The sequence below is a fragment of the Numenius arquata genome, chromosome 7 (genome assembly GCF_964106895.1).
Source record: "Numenius arquata chromosome 7, bNumArq3.hap1.1, whole genome shotgun sequence".
Lineage (NCBI taxonomy): Eukaryota > Metazoa > Chordata > Aves > Charadriiformes > Scolopacidae > Numenius > Numenius arquata.
This window is the reverse complement of record NC_133582.1, coordinates 31,316,721-31,340,842: the sequence shown is the minus strand read 5'-3', so window position 1 is coordinate 31,340,842 and position 24,122 is coordinate 31,316,721. Positions and strand designations below refer to the sequence as shown.

The 24,122-nt window shown below is 46.9% G+C and overlaps 1 protein-coding gene across 1 annotated transcript in view; it reads right to left on the bottom strand.

The window, feature by feature from the left end:
* SPRED2 (sprouty related EVH1 domain containing 2) overlaps positions 1 to 16,435 on the bottom strand; it is a 35,532-nt gene extending 19,097 nt beyond the window's left edge. Inside the window, exons 1-4 of the mRNA XM_074150840.1 lie at positions 16,428 to 16,435; positions 15,197 to 15,374; positions 13,374 to 13,542; positions 8,717 to 8,781 (exon numbers count right to left, since the gene is read on the bottom strand). Of these exons, the coding sequence (XP_074006941.1) occupies positions 8,717 to 8,781; positions 13,374 to 13,542; positions 15,197 to 15,374; positions 16,428 to 16,435 (420 nt within the window). The remainder of the gene's footprint in view (positions 1 to 8,716; positions 8,782 to 13,373; positions 13,543 to 15,196; positions 15,375 to 16,427) is intronic.
* Positions 16,436 to 24,122: the final 7,687 nt, after the last annotated feature.

The following is a 24,122-nucleotide window of genomic DNA, read 5'->3' as shown; positions in this document are numbered from 1 at the left end:
TGAGAGGAAGAACCGTGACAAGAGAAATTGCTTACCCTCAGCAAAGTAGCTCGACACGTTCAAGACACTGCTATAATTAGCTACGTAAAAACTATGTGAGAGCGAGACTTGGAATATCTGATAGCAATACAGATATTTTCTGCTTAATAATTTGTTACCGAACAACAGACGTTCCTCGCCTCGTCTTCACAAAGACACCCCAAAGACCCCAAGCTCTCAGCGGGCTGATATTTGCAGCAAAGGACAGCTTCCCCTATTTGGGCTAACGTGAAAAAACCCCAATAAATTTAAAAAAAAAAAAAAAAAAAAAATCACATCCTTTCTTTTTGGGTTTGGTTTTGTGACAGGAAACACTTTTCTGCCTCCTCCACAAAGCGCACACGGATGCCCATGACCGACCAGAATTTCCAACCGCGTTCCCATCATCTCCCCACCGGCGCAGAGGCAACTGCCGGCCGGAGCCTCAGGAAGCACGCAGTGCTGGTCGGGTGATCCCTTTCTTGCCAGGGACTGAGGAGTCTGAAGACTGTGTGTGTGGTAAAACGACCAGAATGACAGTTTGGTTTAAAAAATAATAATAATAAAAAAAAAAAAGGTGGTTTTACTGTTTTAAAGCCTTAGACTGAAATAGCGCCAAAGCAACCCAAGTTCAGTGCATTTGGGAATTGTGTTAAACTGCCTATCCCTGAGCGCTAGCAGGAAAAGCCTGCTTTGCCCACCAGAGAGTGACCTCAAAGCAAAAAAACCCGTGATAAATAGAACAAAGCAATCCATAAACTGTGCAAGAACTCTTACTTCCCCCTCCTTTCTTTTAAGGAAAGCAAACAAACCTTCAAACCTACCCCCAGGTCCTTGCTCCCGTCAGCTCCCCTTAGCTCTTCCCTTCATTTACATCTTATGGATCTGTTATATACAGAAGAATAAATAGATTTTATGTACTGCGTACCTCCACGCCGCAGTAATTTTTGTATTTCCTTCTCTCCCGACGCCAGGCTGCGAGTGAGCGAAGGACAATCCATAGGCTGCAGCAGACAGTAATTGCCCCTGCAGTTCTGAAGGAAAAGAGGAGAGCAGCTGCCACCCCAGACCCCGGCAGCGACCCCTCCGTCCCAGCGACAATCCTATTAAATCCCCAGAGCGAGCACAGCTTGCTTGTACGGGTAGAAAGAGTAAGAAAAGAAGTGGGTTAATTTCCAGCATCGCTTTAAAGCGAACAGGAGGTCCTGAAGGAAAGGAAGAAACACAGCACTATAAAAAAAAAAAGAAACCCAACCTGTCAGCCAGAGAAAAACTTTCCACTTGGATTTCCCTACCGACAATTTCTTTGAGCATGGGTAACCATTGCCACCGAGTAACATGAACTTGTTGTGGGCAAAGTTAACTCAAAGGTGAAGAAAGGCAGGGGGAAAAAAAAGGAATAAAAAGAAGCTAGCCTTAAAATAGCCGGATATTCAGGATCTTTTCACTGCTTTAGTGGGATGCCTACTGCCTCCTGGCATAAAAGCAGGAAGAATTCCACCGAGAAGCCAATACACCTGGCTATTAACAGGAGGAAGAAAAAGACCAATTAAACTACAGATAAACCAATGACTTCAGCTGCCGGGACTACCTTGGTAGTCTGTCTGCTGGAAGAAATCACAGCGCTGGAAGAGCCGCGTTCAGGTGTGAAGAGCAATTGTCAGGTTGGTGTTGCACCGACTCTTTAAGTGTAGGATGGCCAGAGTATCTCGTGTATAACTCGAGAGACCCAGCTATAAAAAATATGAATAAATCTGAGTCCAGTTCATTAGTTCATTGCTTAAAGGCTTTTTTCTTTTTTCTTTTCTGAGGAAGGGATTTGTCTGCTGGTTTCTGTGTGTGAATTTCTCTCTTCTTGGCAAGTATATTTTTTTGGTGGTTTTTTTTTCCTTTTTCTTTTAAAAATCTGAATTAGAATAGCTGTGGTTTACAACACAAGCCCCAAAAATCTAGACACCAGAGGATGTGGCTCCGGGCAATGAACCTTTTGGCTGCACCTGCACAGCACAGCACAGCTGGCCGCCGAGAGGGAAGAACGCCGTAGGTACGGCCGCCCGGTCCTGTCGCTGTGACAATCCCCCAGTCACCCCCTAATGCTCAGCCTCACAGAGCAAACAAGGTGGACTTGCTCAGGGTGGGTACCTAACCCCCCATCACCCCACCACCCCCACAGGGAGCTCTGCTACTCCAAAAGGCATTTTTTTTTTTTCCCTTTTTGTTACTCTAGCTTGGCCGGAAGAAAAAGGAAACTGCAGGCTCTCATGTGTCCTCGATCCCCGAGTGCAACTCGGGAAAGAAATAAATCTTGCAACTCGGAATCACGGAGTTGTTAGAGTTGGAAGGGACCTCTAGAGATCCTCTAGTCCAACTCCCCTGCCAAAGCAGGGTTGCCCAGAGCACATCACTCAGGACTGCATCCAGGCGGGGCTTGAAGATCTCCAGAGAAGGGGACTCCACACCCTCCCTGGGCAGCCTGTTCCAGGGCTCTGGCACCCTCACTGGAAAGAAGTTCTTCCTCATATTTGAATGGAACTTCCCATGCTCCAGCTTGTGCCTGTTGCCCCTCGTCCTGTCACTGGGAACCACTGATAAAGAGTCTGGCTCCATCCTCCTTCACCCCACCCTTTAGGTACTTGTAAACATAGCTAAGGTCTCCCCTCAGCCTTCTCTTCTCCAGGCTGAAGAGCCCCAGCTCTCTCAGCCTTTCCTCATCAGGGAGATGCTCCAATCCATTAATCATCTTAGTTGCCCTACGCTGGACTCTCTCCAGTAGTTCCCTGTCTCTCTTGAACTGGGGAGCCCAGAACTGGACACAGTATTCCAGTTGTAGCCTCACCAGTGCAGAGTAGAGGGGGCGAATGACCTCCCTCAGTGCTTCCCTACTCCCAGCAACACCGTTTTCCACGGAGGGGGTGGGACGAGAGATGCTCCAGCATCACACACAACTTACAAATATCTTTCCAAAGTAATCGGACTGGGTTTCTACTCGTCTACTTTAAAGAAAAAGGGCTACAGTCGTTCTTTAAAAGAACCATCTGAACGTGAAACAACCAAGCCAGCAAGAAAAATTAGATTTAGTGTTTATCTAACTAACATAAATCTTATAAATTTTAATAGTGAGGCTGTAACACGCTTGAGGCCCACATGGGAGATGAAAGTAGGGAAAAGGTTTCATGGAAAAGGCAGCAGGGAGAAATCTGGTTTTTTAATTAGGAAACCAGAAGAGATGCAAGGAGGACTGGAACGTTAACATCTGCCACAATCTGCACCGCTACGGCGGAGAACGGGTAATCGTGTCTGTCTCTTAAATGACTGTCAGCAGCGCCCAAGCCACAGGACAAACTTCCTAACTCGAACATCTCCCAGCACAGGAATACACGTTCACGCTGAGAAAAAGGCACGAGGGGCGCAGGATCGCTCCAAACACGCAACCTTCGTGGTGAACGCATGAGTCTGAAGATTTCAGCCCGAGAAGAAAAGCGGTGGCGGCAGCAAGATCCGTCCGTATCATCTCAGTGAAGCGGGAGAACAGTTTCCCCATCCGGGAGCTGGGGAACCGAGGGACAGAAGCGTTTCGCCAGGAGCCAGCACAGAGAAGCAAGCGATGGATGGAGTCTAGGTGTCTTGAAACGCAACCCTGTAGCTCAGCCATGCACCTCTAGATCATGCCTGCTCCACCTGCTGAACTCTGCAAGGCTCGTTTTGAACAAAAACTAGGATTTTGTAAAAATTACTACTGATGACGTGGAACAGTTAGGATTGCAACGTGCACATCAAACTTATTATGTTTGGGTTTTGTTGTTTTCTCCCTTATGTTCCCCATTAACCCCGAAGGGGACCGCAGTCATTTTTAGGTACGCAAACCAGAACTGACCTGGGAGCTGTTGCTCCTCCTGCCAGTGGGTGTCTTTTCTTTAGCACTAAAGCAGGCACAAGGCTGTGGCTGTATCTGAAAAACACGAGCGGTGTTTCAGCTGAACTGGTCCTAAGGTTTGTTTCAGAACAAACACCTCTGCTTTTTCAGATGGGCTGCTAAAAGAGACCATTCCAGGCACTCTGCAGCCTCTGGAAGACATTGACCTTTCTTTCCTTGGACTCAATTCACATTTTTCACTTCACGGTCACGTGGGATTATTATCTGTAATTGAAAGTAAAAGTGTAGATTTTGCACGAGAACTCAATTATATGGCAAATTCTGTGGCTGAGGAACTAGAGAATATATTCAGTCCTTATTAAACGTTATTTCTGAAACGAATGTTAATTAAAGAAGGCTGAAGATGCAGGCTGGATGGATGAAGACAAACAGAACAATCTCAGACCGTTGCAATGACAATGTTTCCCCCAACGGAGACAGAACGGATGGCTAGTCTTACTCAGATTGCATCTCTTGAGAGGACGATTTATAACGTACAAGACAGAAGAAATTTATTTGCTAACATATGGAAAACATTTACGGGCTCTACTGGGGATCTGGAATTAAAGAAACACAACTACATATTGTTAAAACTTCTAAATGGAGATTTCATTTTAGAAATAAGCATTTTTCCCCTCAAGTCAGCGACATTTATTTCTATATTCTTTAGCTTTCTGCCCTGTCAGGTATCAGTTTCAGAACAGGGGATTGGATCGATTCATCCAGCTGCTGTAGGTCTAATCCATGGGAAAAATATTAGATGGCAAAGTCTTGTTTTTAAAGATGTAACCCACGCTTTGGAACGATGGATGCGGAGCAAACGCCCTAGACATGGGGCAAGGTAGTGTAGGGTGCCACACCTGGGGAGAAATAACCCCATGCACCAGGACAGGTTGGGACTGACCTGCTGGAGAGCAGCTCTGAGGAGAAAGACCTAGGAATCCTGGTGGACAATAGGATGACCATGAGCCGACAATATGCCCTTGTGGCCAAGAAGGCCAATGGCATCCTGGGGTGCATCAGGAAGAGTGTGACCAGCAGGTCGAGGGAGGTCATCCTCCCCCTCTGCTCTGCCCTGGTGAGGCCCCATCTGGAGTCCTGGGACCAGTTCTGGGCTCCCCAGTTCAAGAAGGACAGGGAACTGCTGGAGAGGGTACAGCAGAGGGCTGCAAAGATGATGAGGGGCCTGGAGCATCTCTCTTAATGAGGAACGGCTGAGGGACTTGGGTCTTTTTAGTCTGGAGGAGGCTGAGGGGGGATCTGATCAATGCCTATAAATACTTCAAGCTTGGTGTCAAGAGGATGGGGGGTGGTCTTTTTTCAGTGGTGCCCAGGGACAGGACAAACTTGAATATAAGAAGTTCCACCTAATCACGAGGAGGAACTTCTTTCCTGTGAGGGTGGCAGAGCACTGGAACAGGCTGCCCAGGGGGGTGGTGGAGTGTCCTTCTCTGGAGACATTCATAACCTGCCTGGACAAGTCCCTGTGCAACCTCCTCTGGGTGGACCTGCTTTGGCTGAGGGGTTGGACTGGATGATCTCCAGAGGTCCCTTCCAACCCCATGTGATTCTGTGATTCTGTAAAACTGACCAAGTTATCGTCTGGGCACCCCAAGTTAAAATAATGGGAGGAGATCAGGCTACCGACACCAGGGATGCTTCCCAAGCAAATGCTCCTGCAGCCACAGCTGCATATAGTTCACCCCCTTACAAACAAAAAAACCCACCTTCTGATACACGAAAATGATTATCCGTTAAGCCACACAAGACCACAGCCTGAGGAAGAGCTCTGCCTCTGGGGCAAACCTTCTCTTCCCTGTGTAAGTAACTTGCTGGATGCCCGGAAGGGTTGCATGCCGGCTGATGAATAAACGAAATGGGTGGTGTATGAGTTGCACGCGCAAAAAATACACACAGAGCCATCATCCCACGGAGCGGTATTGAAGCTAACAGAATCAGGGGCAGTATAAAAGCCTCGTGTCAATCAGTATCCAACAGCCATATCAGGGTGGGTGCTTACATGTGATGAGAGTGGTTGTTTTAAAGCCGGTACCGCGACATTGGTGCAAACATCAGCGCTGAGACGCAAGATAAAAGCTGGTGGTGGCCATCTGTAAAGCAGCATAAGAAACGTGAAGCTTCAGACCACTGTGGTTGAACAGACTGAAACACCATCAAGGAGGGGCAGGACCTCAGGCCAAATAGCTGAGGCCAACAGCGACGGCTGGGATTTTCAGAGATGGGTAAATGACTGATTAAATGACTCAATCATGCAGATGCTTTTGAAAATCCTGCCGCACGCAGTTAAGTTTATTCATGCATGTGTGGGAGAGGGGGAGGACTGTGAAGATTTTAATAACTACCTTAGGAAATAAAAAAGAAAAAATGTACTTTCTCTTTAAAACAGAGAAAAAAAAAAACCCAAACTCAACAAATCCACTGCTGCGGCTGGGGAAAAGAGTTTACAGGGAAGTTGTAAAGAAGTTTTGTGTGCAAGGCTGACCAAATGGACTATGATACACAAGTCAAAAAAGAAGTGCAAAGAAAGAATGAAACAGAAGGGTAAAAATAAAACACATCACAGCCCTATCAATTTCTTCCAGTCTAAAACCCCTCCATGCTTCAGGCTTATGCAGACTTCATACTCCACCATCACCTACCAGATAAATGGGAAGTTGAGAGCTTCAAAGAGCTAAGGACTGCAGGAAAAGGAGAAACTCCATCCTAGGGAAGCCAAGAAGAAATATTCAGGGAAAAAAAAAAAGATGCTCCTAAAGCCTATTTTTTTTGGAGTACGATACCACGCCTGCCCTGATGTGACAGCTTGACCAACGGCACCACGCCAGCTTCCACCATTGGTGTAGTCCCTCTCGCTGCTCTGGAGGTGAGAGAGAACTGCTGGGCAGGGCACAACCCATGAGGATGTCCCCCTGTATCCCAACAAGGTGCTGACCGCAGCTGAGATTTTCCCCCTTGCTGATGCCATCAAGTAGCTTGGTTTCTCCTCCTCCTCCTCCAAGCATCCTACCCTTAAATATCTGCACAGCAGGGGGGTGAGTGTGTGTGTGTTATCTGTCACCTCCCGGGGGTCAAGCAGGGGGGAAAATCACACTTTTGGCTCTTCACTTTGAATGCAGGAGTTTGAGTGATTCTGATGCAGGCGGAGCACCCTTCATTCAACTTTTCCAATGTAAAGCAACACCTACTTAAAGGCAGCAACTTCTTCCTCCCAGTAAAAAAGCACCCTGCAAGTTCAAAAATCAACACTCAGTCCCAAAATCGCGAATGCGGAGAAACACAGGAGCCCTCCCAGGTCCCTAAAACGTCAGCCAGTTGGATTTTAGCAAAAATAGCCTTTCCGTTTTCCACAGACTACTTTTCCCTGCTTTAACGCCAAGCGTTTCCACGTTTAGCCTGGCGAGAGCTGGCATACACACGCTCGCCCAAGGCAAGTTCCGACGGGTCGTCCCCTTTCTGACGAGCACAGCAGAGGGGCATCCAGCTGGTGAATTTGGGGACAAAGCAGCACAAATTGCTAAACCCCCCCTGGCTCCAGTGGGTGCCTCCCCCTCCCTCTCCCCATCCTGTCCCATTCCAGCGCCCATAAATCTCTTCTGGCAGGTAGTTGGGAAGCAGCTGCTAATGATAGTTTTGCTGCGGAGCACAGGAAGTCACCTTTTAACCCCGCCTGCTGTTGTTTGTCTCCCGGAGCCGTGACAAAAGGACAGATGCGGACAACATGCCAATTGTTGGGAGGATCTGGTCAAAACGCAGCAGGGAACATGCCCTTGTCCCACACCGGTCAAACAGCACCCTCAAAAACACTTCAGGTCTTTGGGTGCTTCCCCAGTGCCCATTTTCAAATGGCGTGATGCCGGTCCTCAGTTTTCCCTCCCTAACCCTAAAGATGCAGGGAAGCATCCCAAAGACAACTTTTAATTGAGTTTGTTGCTGCTGCATTGAGGATGTCCACCTCCCACCCTCCTGCCCCCCAGGACAAGGAAAGCATTTATAATACAACTAACGTGTGTACGCAGGGAGCTGCGATCGGAGCCGCGCAAATAAATTTAATATGACAAAGTATTAGTTGTGAGCGCCTTCTTTTCAGTCCATGGAGCATCTGTGATCACATTATAATTTGATTTTTTTTTTTTTTTCTTTTAAAGTGTGCACGGGTAACGGGGACAGGAGTTGCTTCTGCTTCAGGAAAGTTCCGAAACACATTTAGGACATCACCACAAACGAAACATGAACAAACTCGCTCTTCTTTAAGTCACCACTGGTGAGGCAGGTGGCATGCTACTGTGCCGTCCTCCGGGTGAAAAACACTTGTTTGAGCTTCATACATTTCACACACAGGTGAAACGCTTGTAAAGTTGGCTTTTGTTAACAACTGCAACTTAAAATCTCATTCCCTTCAGTATGCACCCGAGCAGCAGCCACCTACTTGAGCGTGTGGGAAGTTTCTCAAGGAGAGAGAGAGAAGTATTAAGGTGCGCGCACCACTCAGACCAAGCCACAGGAAATCTGAGAGTTATTATTCGCTCACTTCTGGCCCTGACAACATCTGCTCTGCCATGCTTTTCACGTGGTGACGGGAGGCCAAGAGAAAGCCAAGGCTTTACCTTCTGTAGAGCACATACTTCCATCAAATAAAACACATCCACTGGCCAAACAAGATGACGGCTGGAAGCCAACCCCAAGGCATAAAAAGCAAAACCCTTTCCAACCTGACCACGTAAACTGGAGTATAAAGGAGAACAACCTCAGCTGAGATGTACTTACTGTGAAGACATCATCATCGCCAACCTCGGCCTCGTTGTGAAGCGTTGATGAGGAAGTTGTAGACCCTAGGAAAAAAAACCCAAACAACAGCTTTTTAAATGCATGGCATCCCTGTGCAACCATTTTTTTTTTAATTAGGCTGGTAAACATTTGGATTCTCACAACTTTGTATGTTGCAGATGTGTAAAAGAGTGGTTTAATTAAGGAAGAAAAACCCATCTACTGGAAAGGTAAAATCTGAAAGTGGTTCTTGACATGCAACTGCATGGCTGCCGATGCTAATTAACTGCGTTAAAAATAGCAGTTAACATTTCCAATTACAGAAGACTCACTTCTGAAGAAAGATAAAGCTACACACTAATCAGCACTCAAGACCAGATCCCCAGCTGTCAAGAAACCATATATGAGTTATTCTTCACGTATTCCCTAAATCTGGGGGGGGGGGGGGGGGGGTGTCCTGCATGATGTCCTTGTCTCTAAATTGGAGAGACATGGATTTGACAGATAGACTGCTCGGTGGATAAGGAACAGACTGGACAGTCATGCTCAAAGAGTTGCCATCGACAGCTTGATGTCCAAGTGGCGACCAGTGACGTCTTCGTCTGGCATGGTTGACACGCTAGAGGGAAGGGATGCCATCCAGAGGGACATGGACAGGGCGGAGAGGTGGACCTGTGCAAACCACATGAAGTTCAACCAGACCAAGTGCAAGGTCCTGCACCACGGTCAGGGCAATCCCAAGCACAAATACAGGTCGGGCAGAGAAGGGATGGAGAGCAGCCCTGAGGAGAAGGACTTGGGGCTGTTGGTGGATGAGAAGATCAACATGAACTGGCAACGTGCGCTGGCAGCCCAGAAAGCCAACCCCATCCTGGGCTGCATCCCCAGCAGCGTGGCCAGCAGGGCGAGGGGGGGGATTCTGCCCCTCTGCTCCGCTCTGGGGAGACCCCCCTGCAGTGCTGCCTCCAGCTCTGGGGCCACCAACATCAGAAGGACATAGACTTGTTCGAGGGAGTCCAGAGGTGGCCATGAAGATGATCAGAGGGTTAGAGCACATCTCCTATGAAGACAGGCTGAGAGAATTGGGGGTGTTCAGCCTGGAGAAGAGAAGACTCTGGGGAGACCTTATAGCAGCTTTCCAGTAGCTGAAGGGGGCCTACAGGAAAGATGGGAAGGGACTTTTTACAAGAGCATGTAGTGATAGGAGAAGGGGAAACAGTTTTAATCTGGAAGAGGGGAGATTGAGATGAGATCTGGGGAAGAAATTCTTTGTTGTGAGGGTGGTGAGACCCTGGCCCAGGTTGCCCAGAGAAGCTGTGGCTGCCCCATCCCTGGAGGGGTTCAAGGCCAGGTCGGAGGGGGCTTGGAGCAACCTGGTCTAGTGGGAGGTGTCCCTTGCCATGGCAGAGGGATTGGAACGAGATGATCTTTAAGGTCCCTTCCAACTCAACCCAAACCATTCTATGATTCTAATGAAGAGTTAGATTGGCTTTTATTTCTTTTTCTAATTTTGGCAATTGTTATATATTGTAAAGATCTTCTCTCTTATTAGCTACTTCTCAGAGAACCACCTTGCCCCACGTAAGCAAAGTATTCGAAAGGAGCTGAAATGTGTAACTACCCCTGCCAAGAGCAAAATACTGGGGTGCAGTTCTCATTAACTGCATCATGGCAATCGCCTGGAAAAGTGGGAAATCACATTAAAAAAAATATCCACTTTTCTCCAACCTCTTCTCGCTCCCCATGGGTGTGCCCCCCCCAAGAGCTCCTTGGGGAGCCTGGTCAGCACCCACATGGCAGAAGGGCAGGGAGGAGGGCGGCACATGCCATCGCTGGATTTCACAGTGATGGGTGACCCCTCTCCCCATCCCTGGCCGAGGGTCCCAGACCCCCTTCCTGGCTGACTTCATCCCTCCATGAGGCTGCCAAGGACCGTGGGTGCAGCAAGATGCTCTGAGGGGCGGGGAGAAACCCCAGGTCAAAGGCTTTTTTTTTAATGTAAGCTCAGTGCTACACTGAATTAGGGCAACATCACATCCCTAACTAAAAGAGTTGAGCCGTTTGTACCAGCTTCATTCTGGATTTTTTTTAAAAATCATGTGTTTTATATAATGCCATCCGCACCAGCCCTGGCTGCTCTCAGTTGCATCATCACGAAGATGTGCAGAGCTAAGTGCCAAAGCCCACTTAAAACACTAAGTAACATTCGCCATGTTAGCTTTAAAAATAAAAAAAAAACATCCAGATTTTCTACAGAGCCGCACAGGGATTCCTGTACTTGTGCACAAAACTTCCATACTTCTGATGTTACAGGAAACAATTTTTTGGTTAAATATTAATAACAACAATTCTAATAAAGCAGTGATTTCATCAAGTGGGGCTTCAAATGGACATGGTTTGTTGTGCTTCATATTACCTGCTAAATTGAATCAGCTACGTGAACAAAGAATGCACAATAAAGGAAACCCTCTGCCTGATGCTCTGTGTGCACAAGCCAGCTATTGGTTTTCATTCAGAAAGCCTTATTTGGAAGTTCAGGAGGAACACATTCATGAGGATCCGTCTGTGCTGTTAATGGGATAAATATAGATTTGCTGATTTTGAAGTATCTGAGATACAGAACCTCATTTTAAACACCTCCACTGGAAAATGGATCAGAAAGAGCAGAAATTGCCATGTACCAGCACCTCCAAAATGCTACTCAATACAGCTGAGTCGGCATCCCCTTTAAACTTTGCAAAATCCCATGCCACTTACACAAAACATCACTGTTACGACTCAAAATGCTTCCCAGTTTCAGCAAGCCAGCAAGAAGAAAGCGGGAGGCCTACCTGTAACTTCTTCATGTTAATGGCACATGAAGACGCAAATTAATAACTAGTTGAGAAGATCCTTCCTCTAATGGGTAAGGTATTTACCAGGAAAGAGCTCCGGGGGATTAATTCTCTCCCAGTATCTACCATTTCCATGGTAAAGCAAGGACAGGGCATCCAGAATGTTTAGATGTCTTCTGGAGCTGATGTACTCCAAAAGAATACAAGCCTGTACACATTAGTTGAGCTAGTATCCTCAAAAACTAGTACCATCTGCATATAAAAATATCCCAGACACACCGGGTGAGAATGAGAAAGACTTTGGACCACTAACTCCCTACATTAAGTGGCGTGGTTAAAAAAAAAACAAACAACAACAAAAAAACGAAACCAAGCAAAAAACCCATGAAGAATTAAATTTCATTAAAATTAAGTACTATTGAATTAGAGTTGTATTAGGATTGCTTGATTCCAATGAAATGTGAAAAGGAAAAATTTATGACAACTTCAAAGCACAGGCAATTCAAATGCATTTTTTACTGAATTTTTAAAAAAAAAAAGCAAAAGAAAAACACAACAAAGTCTTCAAGAGCTACCATTCAACTAAGAGGATGCAGACAAAACTAATTACCGCAAAAAACCAAAACCAAACCAGAGTTTTATTCAACTCCAAGGCTTCATACCACAACTTCAAGGATTCATACCATGATTTAACAAAGACTCGGTAAGATGAGACTCGGCTGCATATAAAGAAGAGCCTGGGCTGTTGGAGTTGCAGCCCTGAGGAAAGGGACTTGGGGGTGCTGATGGACGAGAAGCTGGACATGAGCAGGCAGTGTGCTCTCGCAGCCCAAAAGGCCAATCACATCCTGGGCTGCATCAAAAGAAGTGTTGCCAGCAGATCCAGAGAGGTGATTCTGCCACTTTACTCTGCTCTGGTGAGACCTCACCTGGAGTACTGTGTGCAGGTCTGGAGCCCTCAATATAGAAAGGACGTGGACCTGATGGAGCAGGTCCAGAGGAGGGCCACCAAAATGATCAGGGGGTTGGAGCACCTCTCCTATGAGGACAGACTGAGGGAGCTGGGGTTGTTCAGCTTGGAGAAAAGGAGGCTCCGGGGAGACCTCATAGCGGCCTTCCAGTACCTGAGGGGGGCCTACAGGAAGGCTGGGGAGGGTCTGTTTACAAAGGCCTGCAGTGATAGGACGAGGGGCAATGGTTTTAAGTTGGAGAAGGGGAGATTTAGATTGGATATTAGGAAACAGTTCTTTACCATGAGGGTGGTGGAACACTGGAACAGGTTGCCCAGGGAGGTGGTTGAGGCCCCTTCCCTTGAGATATTCAAGGTGAAGCTCGACGAGGCCCTGGGCAACCTGGTCTAGTTGGGGGTGTCCCTGCTGACTGCAGGGAGGTTGGACTAGATGACCTTTGGAGGTTCCTTCCGGCCTGGACCAACCTATGAATCTATGAATCTATGAGTTGCCACTGCTAGAGTGAAACCCAAGCCTATCAAAAAAAAGAAGCAGTAATAACCGACTCTATGATAATTAAGTGGGGGGGGGGGATGAAGTCTGGACAGGCCGGGCCAGATAGGATAGGAAAATAGTTGGGACTGAAATGCCTTCTCTCTTTAAGGGATGAGAAAACTCAGTTCTTCAAAATAAGCTGGGGCTCGCTCAGCACAAGGTAAGCGCCCGGCTCCGCTGGGACACGCGCACAAGAGATGTCCGAGCCCAAGAACTGATTTTCAACCCACCCTTTGTCCCAACTCCATGCTTCAAACCCCCTTCCCCCGCTCTTCGGAAGGTGGAAGTGGCGGCTGCTGCTGCTGCGCGCGGCGGTACCTTCAATGAGGTCCTCGATGGCTTTCCTCACTCCTCTGTCGAAGGCCCGAGCGTCGGCGGGGCTTTGGAAAGTGAGCCCAAACTTTCTGTTGTCGACTTTCCAGTGGTGGAAGGTGGGGTTCGCCTTGGTGTACACCAGGTCCTTCTTCACAAAGCACTCCAGCACCACCTGGGAGGGCACGAGCCCCAAAAGAGGAGCAAAGTCACTTTTCCCACCCCAAGGACGCAACCGGCGCCGTCTCGGCCCGGACCCAAGTCATGCCTCGCGTAAGGGAACATCCTTTCCCTACCAAACGATGACTAATAAACACCAGATGCTGTCATTGTTCTCGTAACCATCGCGCATCCATCTTTTTCCCTGTGCTTTAGAGTAGGTGCCTCTTCACTACCCCAGGGGCCGATTTCGGACCCAGACCCGGAACAGGGAGGCACAGGTTCCAGCCAGCGGAGGCTCAGCTGGAGGGAGTTTTGCTCTTTCAAAATTGCTCTCTCTTTCTTGACACATAATTCACAAAAGAATATTGTTTAGTGGAAGAAATACTGAAGCTCTTGAAACGCATACGCTTTTACCTGAAGTCATCTTGCATTTGCATTCATTTTAAATTTGTCAGAACTATCGTCTTAGACTGTTTTGTCTTCAGTAGCTCCTGTTTCAGTATGTTAAAACAGGTTTGAAACTTTTAAAATTGAATTTTCAATAGAATTACTTTGGTTTAAAAAGATTTCAGCTTCATAAGGAATAAAATATGCACGCATGTTTTAAGATTGTTAAATCTCCCTCTTCCCTCCGTAATTTTGCTCAACGCAGATTTTATTCGCCAGCAGATTTAGGAGGTGCTGTAAGACTCCCCTCATCCTTTTTTCTTGCCCCCCTCTCCTCCTGGCCAGGCACTTGTCTCACAGCTCTGCCGCGCCAAAAACCATCCCTAGGGAAACGCTCAGCTTGTAAGTCTTACCTTGTCCCCCAAAACCATAAGCATGGCACCAAAATAGTGTCCCCCCCCAAAAAAAAAAAGGCATCCTAAGCAAAACAGGATCGCAAGACAAACTGTACTTGAAACAGCAGGATAATTTCTGACTCAAATAATGCTTTTTGTTTTGTTTTGTTTTGCCCAAATGCTGAGTTCGCAGAGCCTGTGCACGGAATGTATTTTTAAGGTAGCCCATCGCTTCACAGGAGCGAATTTCAGAAGAATGAAATATAGACAAAACGAGATAACAAACTATAACATCTAAAAGGGACTCTGGAAATAGGGAAGAGGCTTTATTGATTTGCTTTGTGCGGGGAAAAGAAGAGAGCTCCTTTTTAGATAACCAGCTAGCTGGAGAAACCCAGTGCTTCAATTCGTAAGAGACAACTTGTTCTTCATTGTCTCACTCTGCTCGTTCAGACCTTGAAGGGCACGCAGCATAAATAATTCATGGCCATTTCAAAGGTTTGCACTGCGTTACTCAGTGCAATGTGACTGCCTTCACGGGTTCTTTACACTTCAATTCACTTCTCGAGTACCTCTGCGAGGTCTTAGAAAAAAATAAAACAAAGAACCCAAACACCCAGGCCCTTTTCTTCAATCATCAAAGGAAGGTCTTTGGCCCATGGATGTCAAAAAATTTACCTGCTCCTTCCAAGTGGCAGCACGATAACCTGGATAGCAAAAGATGGCAATTCGAGATGAGGATGGGTTTGTTTTGTCCAATCTGGTACTCTTTGCACATGCCTGTTTTTTATGTTTTAAAAAAAACCCACAGAAGAATACAACAGTGATAGATTTGGGATAATTCTCATTATAAGAACAGACAAAAGTTGAATTAGGTTCTATTACCAGTTTGTCTTTCTGCCTTTCACCATGGATTAGAAATCCACTTCTTCCATTGCCCTCCGGGTACGTGACCTTGCAGACGCCAACTCTACTGAGACCGCCTCCTTCTTGTGGCAACCATCCCCCACTGGAGTCATCTCGGGTCATAACCACAGCTTTGACTCGCACAATATAGCTGTCACTGCAATGTTAACGAAACAAAAACAAAACAAAACCTCTTGTGAGCATCACACCACCTTGCCAGGGTCTTTTTCTCGAGGGTGGTATTGGGGCAGCACTGCTTCTGGTCCCAACACACAGTTTCTGCCCAGGATGGAAGTCCACCTCCGTGATGGATGGTCTTCACTACTCAAGTCACCATAGGAAAGACACCCATCAAACAGCAAGGGACGGCACTGTTGGGTGTCCGAATACCCACACACAGACCAAACAACCCATGGTCCCAGACACCCTTTCCCTCATGCAGTTGGGGACAGGGACCAAGAGAGCAGGGTAGTCACGCAGCACCCCAGTACCACCACCCGTAGGGAATGTATTGGGGCATGAGGTCTCCAAAGCGTAGGCAGAGCATGTGGAGCTCAAATAACCCATGAACAAAGTGTTTTAAGGTGTTTGTGATCAAATTAGTGAAGTGGGCTTTGGAAGATGACACTCAAATCCGTCTGCAACTGGGACAGCCTTATGGGAAAAAAACCTCACAAGTATGGCTCCAACTGGTACCTCAGACAAAAGGAGATGGGAATCATCTCAACCGAGGTCATCAGGATCACACCACATCCCTAGAACAGCTCCACAAGCCTTTCAAGGGGCTTCAAAGGCGGCACGTCATAACCTCACAAGAAGCTATTCTAGAAGCACCTGAGATACGCAAAGGATAATTCATGTGCCCATCACAAGGGGTCAAGAGAGCCCCCACAGCAGGAGGCTCCATTTCCCCAGGCCTCCTCCTGTACCCTTTTCACAGAGCAGTTGCTCCAGCATCTACTGGGGACAGCACCAGGGAGGGGGTCATTTGGGAGCAGAAAGGCCACTACACGATGTAAGCAAAACCATGGGACATGCAAGCTAAAATGGGTTGTCCCCACCCCAGAGCTTCTGGGAAATACCAATTCCATCCTCACAACCGCTGCTGAGTCCCGGCTCGGTGTAACCTGTCACGCGTTAAGACATCAATTAACCCAGGGACTGCTCAGGAACAGCGCCAATGGCTGTGACACCCTCACGGGAAGGTTACCACGGCATGGTCAGACGTCAACCATACACAACCACGGCAGCGTCGGCGGCAGAGATGCTGAAACACCCACCAGCGCCTCCAAAGGTGCCACAGGACACTCAAACCCGGGCAAAACCAGGAACATCAACCAGGCTAAGAAAAAGAACGTGCCAAGAAAATCGCCCAGGAATTGTCCATCTCCAGGCAACCAGGTGAGCTCACTAAAAGAAAGCTCAACCTCCAGAGGGCTTCAAGAGGAGACCCTTCAACATGACAGGTATAATCCTTTAGGGAAACAGAACGGGCCCTTTCCATCCGAAATTACAAGCAGCAGTAGCTTCCTTCACCCTGCACCAGGTAAAACAGGCTCTTCTTTCCAGACATTATTTTTGCATCACTTTCATAATCCAAGTGCTAATATTTGAAGCCCAAGTTCCCCTTTCTCTAATACAACCAGATTTTATTTAACACCTAAGCAAGCAGCGCCACAGATCCTACTTGAAGGCCGTTTTGAGGACAGACCAAGAGAGGCAGCAAAGCACCTTCTGGTACCAGCTAATCCCTTCTGCACAAAACACACCCTGCCGTTTTCCCTTCGCCAGCTTTATTTTATGGATGCACCAACTTTCTCAATGGCCCTACACAACCACGGCGGTACAAAGACGCTCAAGGTTCATCCCCAATCGCTCCGAGGACCTTGAGCTGGCTGATAAAAAGCTTTTCAGCATACTCAGATCCGCGTCCCGTACCGCAGCTGACACACACAAGGTGTCCACAGAACTGAGAAGCAACATTTTAAAGAATATTTTTGGTCTTGAGTTCTTCAAGCAGCATCCCGGTACAGGAAACAGGGCAAGTACGTCTATAAACAGAGCCAGTTACCTTTTTTTTTTTTCCCTTCTCTCTAATGAAAAGCCATTTCTAGATTTTACCAGTTGCAACTTTAATCTCTTGGCTTCCCGATACTCAGAATTAAGCAAAATACTTCAGCTAATTTCCTACTGGGCAAAAATTCAGCTGCTTATATCCAAGACAGTTTTTGATTTCTTCTCTGTACCCTTCCCGTATGGTCTATAAGAATTAGCAATAAGACGAAGACAGCAATAAGGGTAAGAAGGAAAGCCAACTATACATTTCTATATAGTTCTCCTGTTCCCCAGGGATCCTTTCTGGACTTGTTTTTAACTCTTCTCACTTCTGGGGAACTCCCATTAAATTTCAAGTTCTCTTCCGAAGTCACAGCCGCTCAACACAACCTTCCTTCCCATCCTCCTGCGCACGTCATCCACACAAAATTCCTGCTTCTCCTTCCACGCTTGAAAATTGCCACTGGCAACAGGGCTTCCTGCGGAATTTGCCATTCGCTTTTACGGCAGCAGCCAGAGCCCCTGGCCGTCCCAAAAGTAACGTTTTCTTCAGTTACTTTTCTGCAGGAATCGCCGGCTTGAAGGAAAATTAAGAAAGCAGCAGCTACTCGGTATTTGGTGATTTCTACCAATTATTTGTAGGTTTCCATCACCTCTCGGTGATTTCTCTAGGCTCCTAATTACGTTTGAAAACTAGTGGATGCCTACACATTAAATTTAGGTCCCTCATCTACTATCCCTGCCCATTATAATCACAATCTGATGGGGCACAGAGCCATATGGTTTTCATCTTCATAACCGCAGCGACACCGTGACCTATGGCTCTTAACAACCTCTGCCACCAAGGCCACCCATTTCACCCACGTGCCCAACAGCTCCGCAACTAGACGTGGCACCTATGAGGGGGGAAAAGATGAGTGCTTCGTTAACTCAAAACTGCTGGTTCTACTTTTGAGTGGCATTTTTTTGGCAGTCAGCATCCTCGAGGAGGATGGCTCTTGGAGATGGGTGAGAAGATGGACAGGGTTTGGACCAGGGCATGACAGTTGGCATCTGCCCACATCCAAGATGCTACTGTGATGCCCAGGGGGGGCAATGGCGTGGGAAACAAGCTGGAATAGCAGGTTTTTTGACCCAAACAGAGCAATCTGGTAATTTGCTTTAATGGAAAGCGGATGTATTGACGGTGGAGAACAATTTGCTGGCTTTTCAAGCGTATGTGGTGGAGGACAAACTTAAAGGAACCCGAGCACAAAGTGCAAGACGTTAGAATTTTACTCCTTTCCCCATTACTCACTGCATATGTCCGTCAGCCCCAAATACCCAGGAAAACACAATATAAACTGCATTTCTCCCAAGATGAAGAGCCACCTACCTCCTTAAGTATATCAAGCCAGAAGAGCTAGTTTCCAGCCCCTGGAGAGCCCTGTCCCCACTCCTACCTGGAGCGACGTGCAGTCTACACTTGAGGGATTCAGGAGAAAGATATAAAGACAGAAGGAAAAACAGAAAGGAAGAAAGGTGGTTAATGGATTTAGGAGAAAGATAGAAAGACAGAAAGGCAGAAAGAAGGTGGTTAATGCTTCTTAGGGCTCGACAGCTTGGTTTAGTCACCGGACTAGGACTCAGGAACTGCACCTTGAATTTTCAAGGCTATGCACCGCTTCCTTTTGTTTTCTAAGTCAAAATCTTCCCCGCCACCTCCATCCACAAGCCTAGAATAGGGAATGCGGCTTTCCCTCATGCCAGTGTTGATAAATACTTGGGAGGTACTCAAGTATTTCAGGTCCATATAAGGACCTTGCTTCCTTAAGCGAAAAAGCTGTTTATTTTCTTTGCTATTTGATATTAGGCTCTGGCTGGTCGCGAGGGCTCAAAATCCTCCAGTGTGAAGGAGCAACCTGCAAACGCCACACGCGTGTCACCACTTTGGTGTACTGAGGTTTCGGGAGCGAAAACAACCCTCTTCGAGTCAGCCCCTGGCACTTTTCCCATGGGACCTCTGCAATTCCACTGTTCCAGGAGAAAGAGTTAATGTGGTACGTGAAAATGTTTGGGCCATTCTCCATTAATGAGATACCCACTGCGGCCGAGATTAGATAGCGCCTTTCATACAGTTAAAAATGAAACAGCTGAAAAAAATAACAAACCCACAGTAGCCTTACTTCCCCTCATTTTTATTGGCTTCTTAAAACTTTTAATACTGCTCTAATTGTCGGGTTGCTACACGTCTCATGCAAACTATATTTAATTATGCTCTTAAATGGGATACTTTGCCATCTTAACCCTGCAGATTTGTCTTCCAACGGCCTTAAAAGCTCGGGAAGAAAAGGGTCTGCAGGGATTATCCAGCTGCGTGGCAGCCGGCCAGCGTGTTCCAGGGCTGCTGCAGGTTGTGTGAGCCCGTCCCACCCCGAGCGAAAAACCCCTCATGAACCTGGGGGAGTAAAGGTAGCGCAGAAACCCACGTGCTGTTTTTACTGGAAGGAAAAGAGCTTTAAAAATTATAGCTCGTGGGTGTGCATATATATATATATATATAAAAATATATATATATATATATAAAAAAAAAAAAATTAAAAAGAAGAACGCGTGTGTATAATTGCTACTCTGAAGGATATTGAGATTTTTCCTGACCAAGAAGTGACTGAATGACTACTTCTGTGAGAAATGAACCACTGTTGCATTACCTATAGAATAACTTCTAGAAAGCGTTTGTGTCTAAGAGACAGCTGATGTTTAAGGCGGATAAAAAAAGTGCTTTCCTCCAGCAGGCATGAACCGCATTGTATAAAGCGGCCAAGCCCATCCAGTGCTCTCCAACACAAGCCCCATGGCTTATGGCAACCATGAAACCGCAGTGAAACCAGTGGGGGACAAAGCCCTGGAACCTCGTACGCCCAAGCATGGGCTTACGGCTGCCATCACGCATCCAGGACTCCGTGGCAAATAATTCATAGAATCATAGAATCATTCAGGTTGGAAAAGACCCTTGGGATCATCGAGTCCAACCATCAACCCTACTCTACAAAGTTCTCCCCTACACCATATCCCCCAACACCACATCTAAACAACTCTTAAACATGTTCAGGGATGGTGACTCAACCACCTCCCTGGGCAGCCTGTTCCAGTGTCTGACCACTCTCTCTGTGAAGAATTGTTTCCTAATGTCCATTCTAAACCTACCCTGTTGCAGCTTGAAGCCATTCCCTTTCGTTCTATCGCTAATTACCCGTGAGAAGAGACCAGCACCAACCTCTCCACAATGTCCTTTCAAGTAGTTGTCGAGAGTGATGAGGTCTCCCCTCAGCCTCCTCTTCCTCAAACTAAACAGTCCCAGCTCCCTCAATCGTTCTTTGCACAATTTATTCTCCAGGCCCTTCACCAGCTTCGTTGCCCTCCTCTGCACCCGCTCCAGCACCTCTATATCTCTCTTGGATTGAGGTGCCTAAAACTGGACACAATACTCCAGGTGTGGCCCCACCAGTGCTGAGTACAGGGGGACAATCACCTCCCGACTTCTGCTGGTCACAGTATTTCTAATACAAGGCAGGACGATAACGATTCCTTTGTTAGTTAAGGCTTTAATTTTGCCTGTGTCTTTGTAGAAGGAGGGTTGAAGTACGCAGCTCCCTTCCCCCAGCCACTCTTCTTTTCCACTTTGCTTCAAACGCAACTGCAAATACGATCTGAGATGTCTAAAAATCCCAAGGAGGAAAAAGGAAAAAAAAAAAAGTAGTTCAACCCACCACATTTACTACTTTGAGTCACATTTAGCATCTAAAACACTTCCCGGCCACCTTCCGTAACTCAGGAATATTTTTTCCTCTAGCCAGGCTAGTTGACCAAAATACAAACAAAATACAAAAGCCATAGGGCACTTCAGTATTTCTCTCCCTTCTCGACTTTGCAGGTTATGAGGCCAGGAGAGGTTCAGGTCTCTGACAGAAAGGTAGTTCCACGTAATGGTCTTTGAAAATGCAGACTGCTGTCTTCAACACATCGGCATTCCCAGATCCCAGATTTCTGGGAAGAGTCACAAGGACAGCAGGAGGCTGCTGATGCACCGGTGGGAAGAGGTCGGGCTCTTCAGCTGAACTGAACCACAGACACCGGTCGCTTAAACGCAATTTAAACTATTTGGATCCATGCATATTTAACTTTACAACTACGGGGGCATCACCTTGTCTTTGGCTGGACACATTTCACGGCACTCTTATTTTGGCCCTTGTCCCTGTCCCAGCACCTCCGACAGCTGGAGTAAAAGCCACCCTGTTCTGCCTAGGCAATTGCTGGGAATTATATTGCAAGGATATAACCCTCTGGAGTTCATCCCGCAGCTGGGAAGTGGCGGCATTTGAATGGAAGCCATGAAAAACTGCTATTTCTGGAGCCCCGCTTTCTTGATCCCGTACTCGGTTTAGAGACCTTCTAGCAAAGGTGAAACATCCGCAGATTACAACCAGCATCTTCTTCTTCAAAACCCTAACTCAGTACTTTGTTAGAAAGAAAGCTTCTGGGCGCACGGAGCCACGACAAAATAAAGTCGATGTTTTGATACCATTTCCAGCAGGCCTGAAACTTTTTCATTAAGTAACAGCAAGTTTAAAAAAAAAAAAAAAAAAAAAAAAAAAGCCACCTGCACCACTCTGGTCAGACACGATGTTAAAACAGAGACTGTGTAAAACCATGGAAAAACTCCCCAAAAGTATTCCTCGCCCTCACCTCTGCATCACCCCAGGAACACGGAACCACCATCTCTCTAACCCATGTCTAGTACAGCAAATTCCCGCGCTGTATTTTGCTGTCTTTCCAATCCAATATAAAGGTGTTCTGGGAAATTCTGGCTTCCACCTGGTCAGAATAAATACAAGACAGTTCAATCTCCACACACCTCGCCCCACTGTCCTCTGCCACTTTACCATAAAAACAATATTAACCTTACAAGCTCAGTTTTGGGGCATTTCTCTCTCTTTCAACAAAATGAGAAAATTCTGTTGGCTGTTTGCGTTTCTGAATGGAAAGGAGTTTTTCTCTTCCAGCTCAATTCACACCCGGCTGCTGAATTGCGTCCGGCAACACGTGTTTGGCTTGTACACTAACAATTTCATGCAAAAAAAGGAAAATAAAATTACTATATTAACTCCAAGAACACTGTTAGCTGCAGCAGGGTGATACCCCGATGGACTGCCAGGGGTCTGGATGCGGCAGGGATGCTCGAAGGCTCAAGTGCCTTCAACCCTCGAAAAAGTTTGTCTTCTTAGATGACACATGGCCTCACGCAAGCAGCACAGCTCCAGGAGGCTGGGGGAAACCCAAAGGAGTACATTTTATTTTTCATTCCATGATGCCTTTCTGGCTCTACAGCAGTCCCAAAGAGAGGCCAGGTCCTCCATGGCCAGTTCTGGCTGCAGCCCATTCAAAAAGCCTCCCGAAGAAAGATTAATAGCAGTTTTATTTGTTTTTTTCAGAAGGAAAAGGACTTCTCAGAAGACCCAAGACATGTACAACAATCCAGCCGCCCACCTCCACATCTCCTTTAAACACTGAGGCCACGACGAACAAAGGAACCCTTTCAACAAAGTGTTTCTAAACATTCAAACTGAAAGAGGGGAGATTGAGACGAGATCTCAGGAAGAAATTCTTCCCTGTGAGTTTGGTGAGACCCTGGCCCAGGTTGCCCAGAGAAGCTGTGGCTGCCCCATCCCTGGAGGGGTTCAAGGCCAGGTTGGACCAGGGGCTTTGAGCAACCTGGTCTGGTGGGAGGTGTCCCTGCCCAGGGCAGGGGGTGGGAACTACATGATCTTTGAGGTCCCTTCCAACCCAAACCACCCTGTGATTCTATGACTTAAGGCTGATTTTATTGAGTTTACGAGAAACAGCTCTATCCTAACTTGCTCCAATGGGATTTCATAGTCCCGTAACCATTTCAGATCCTTCCAGGATCTACATGGAAAATTGATACTTTTATATATATGTATATGTAAAAAAACCCCAAACCATTAAAAACTTCTTATATATACTTTATATATAGATGCATTTTAATTTTTTGAGATGACACACGTAAAAGCACCAGCTTCTGCCACAACAGTAACTCCCGCATCGCAGTTTTCCAGTTTTCCAGTGACATCCCGGCTCCTTTGGATGCACCAAACTAGGGGACGGGAGGAAGGTTCTGCTGCAGAGGGGTCCCTCAACCCTCGCTCCTTATGGAGCTGGTGTTAAAAAGCAGCGGGGCTTGGCACAGGGGTGACACAACTGCAGGTTTGGGTGGTTTTAGCCCACGGAGAGCTAAAAGCACCCAAACCTGCAGTTGTGTCACCCTCCAAGGGCTAAAAAAGGGTTGTTTTCTTTTTCGGCTGGCATTAACCTCTCCTCCTCCTGCACTAGGTTTGTCTGCCCGTCCCCACAAAGCGCCCTACACGTGGGCAAAACCCCAAATGAACCGCCAAGCGCCTTTTTAGGGGAAGAAAACCAAAAAAAAGCAGGCTTGGGAACACGTTGACAGGTAAGCGGAGATTCACCGGCGCTGCTCAAGCACATAGATTTTTAAGGGCTATCCCCAGAAATCAGCTTATTAGGCAAACAATACCAAATTAAAACAAAAGTCTGATTGTGTTAGGGGCAGGTTGATTTACTACTCGCGGCCGTATTAAAGCTTCTATGTAATACACTGCTGAAACTGCATTAGAGCTATTGAAACCCACAACAGAAGTCATTAGAAAAACACCCCCCAAAGTTAGTTGTTTCTAAAAGGCAGCCACCGGGATGCAGGCGAACGACAAAACTTTTTACGAGCATTTACTGAAACCTCTTCAATAAGTATCAGAGTGAAGCTCCTTCTCACTGG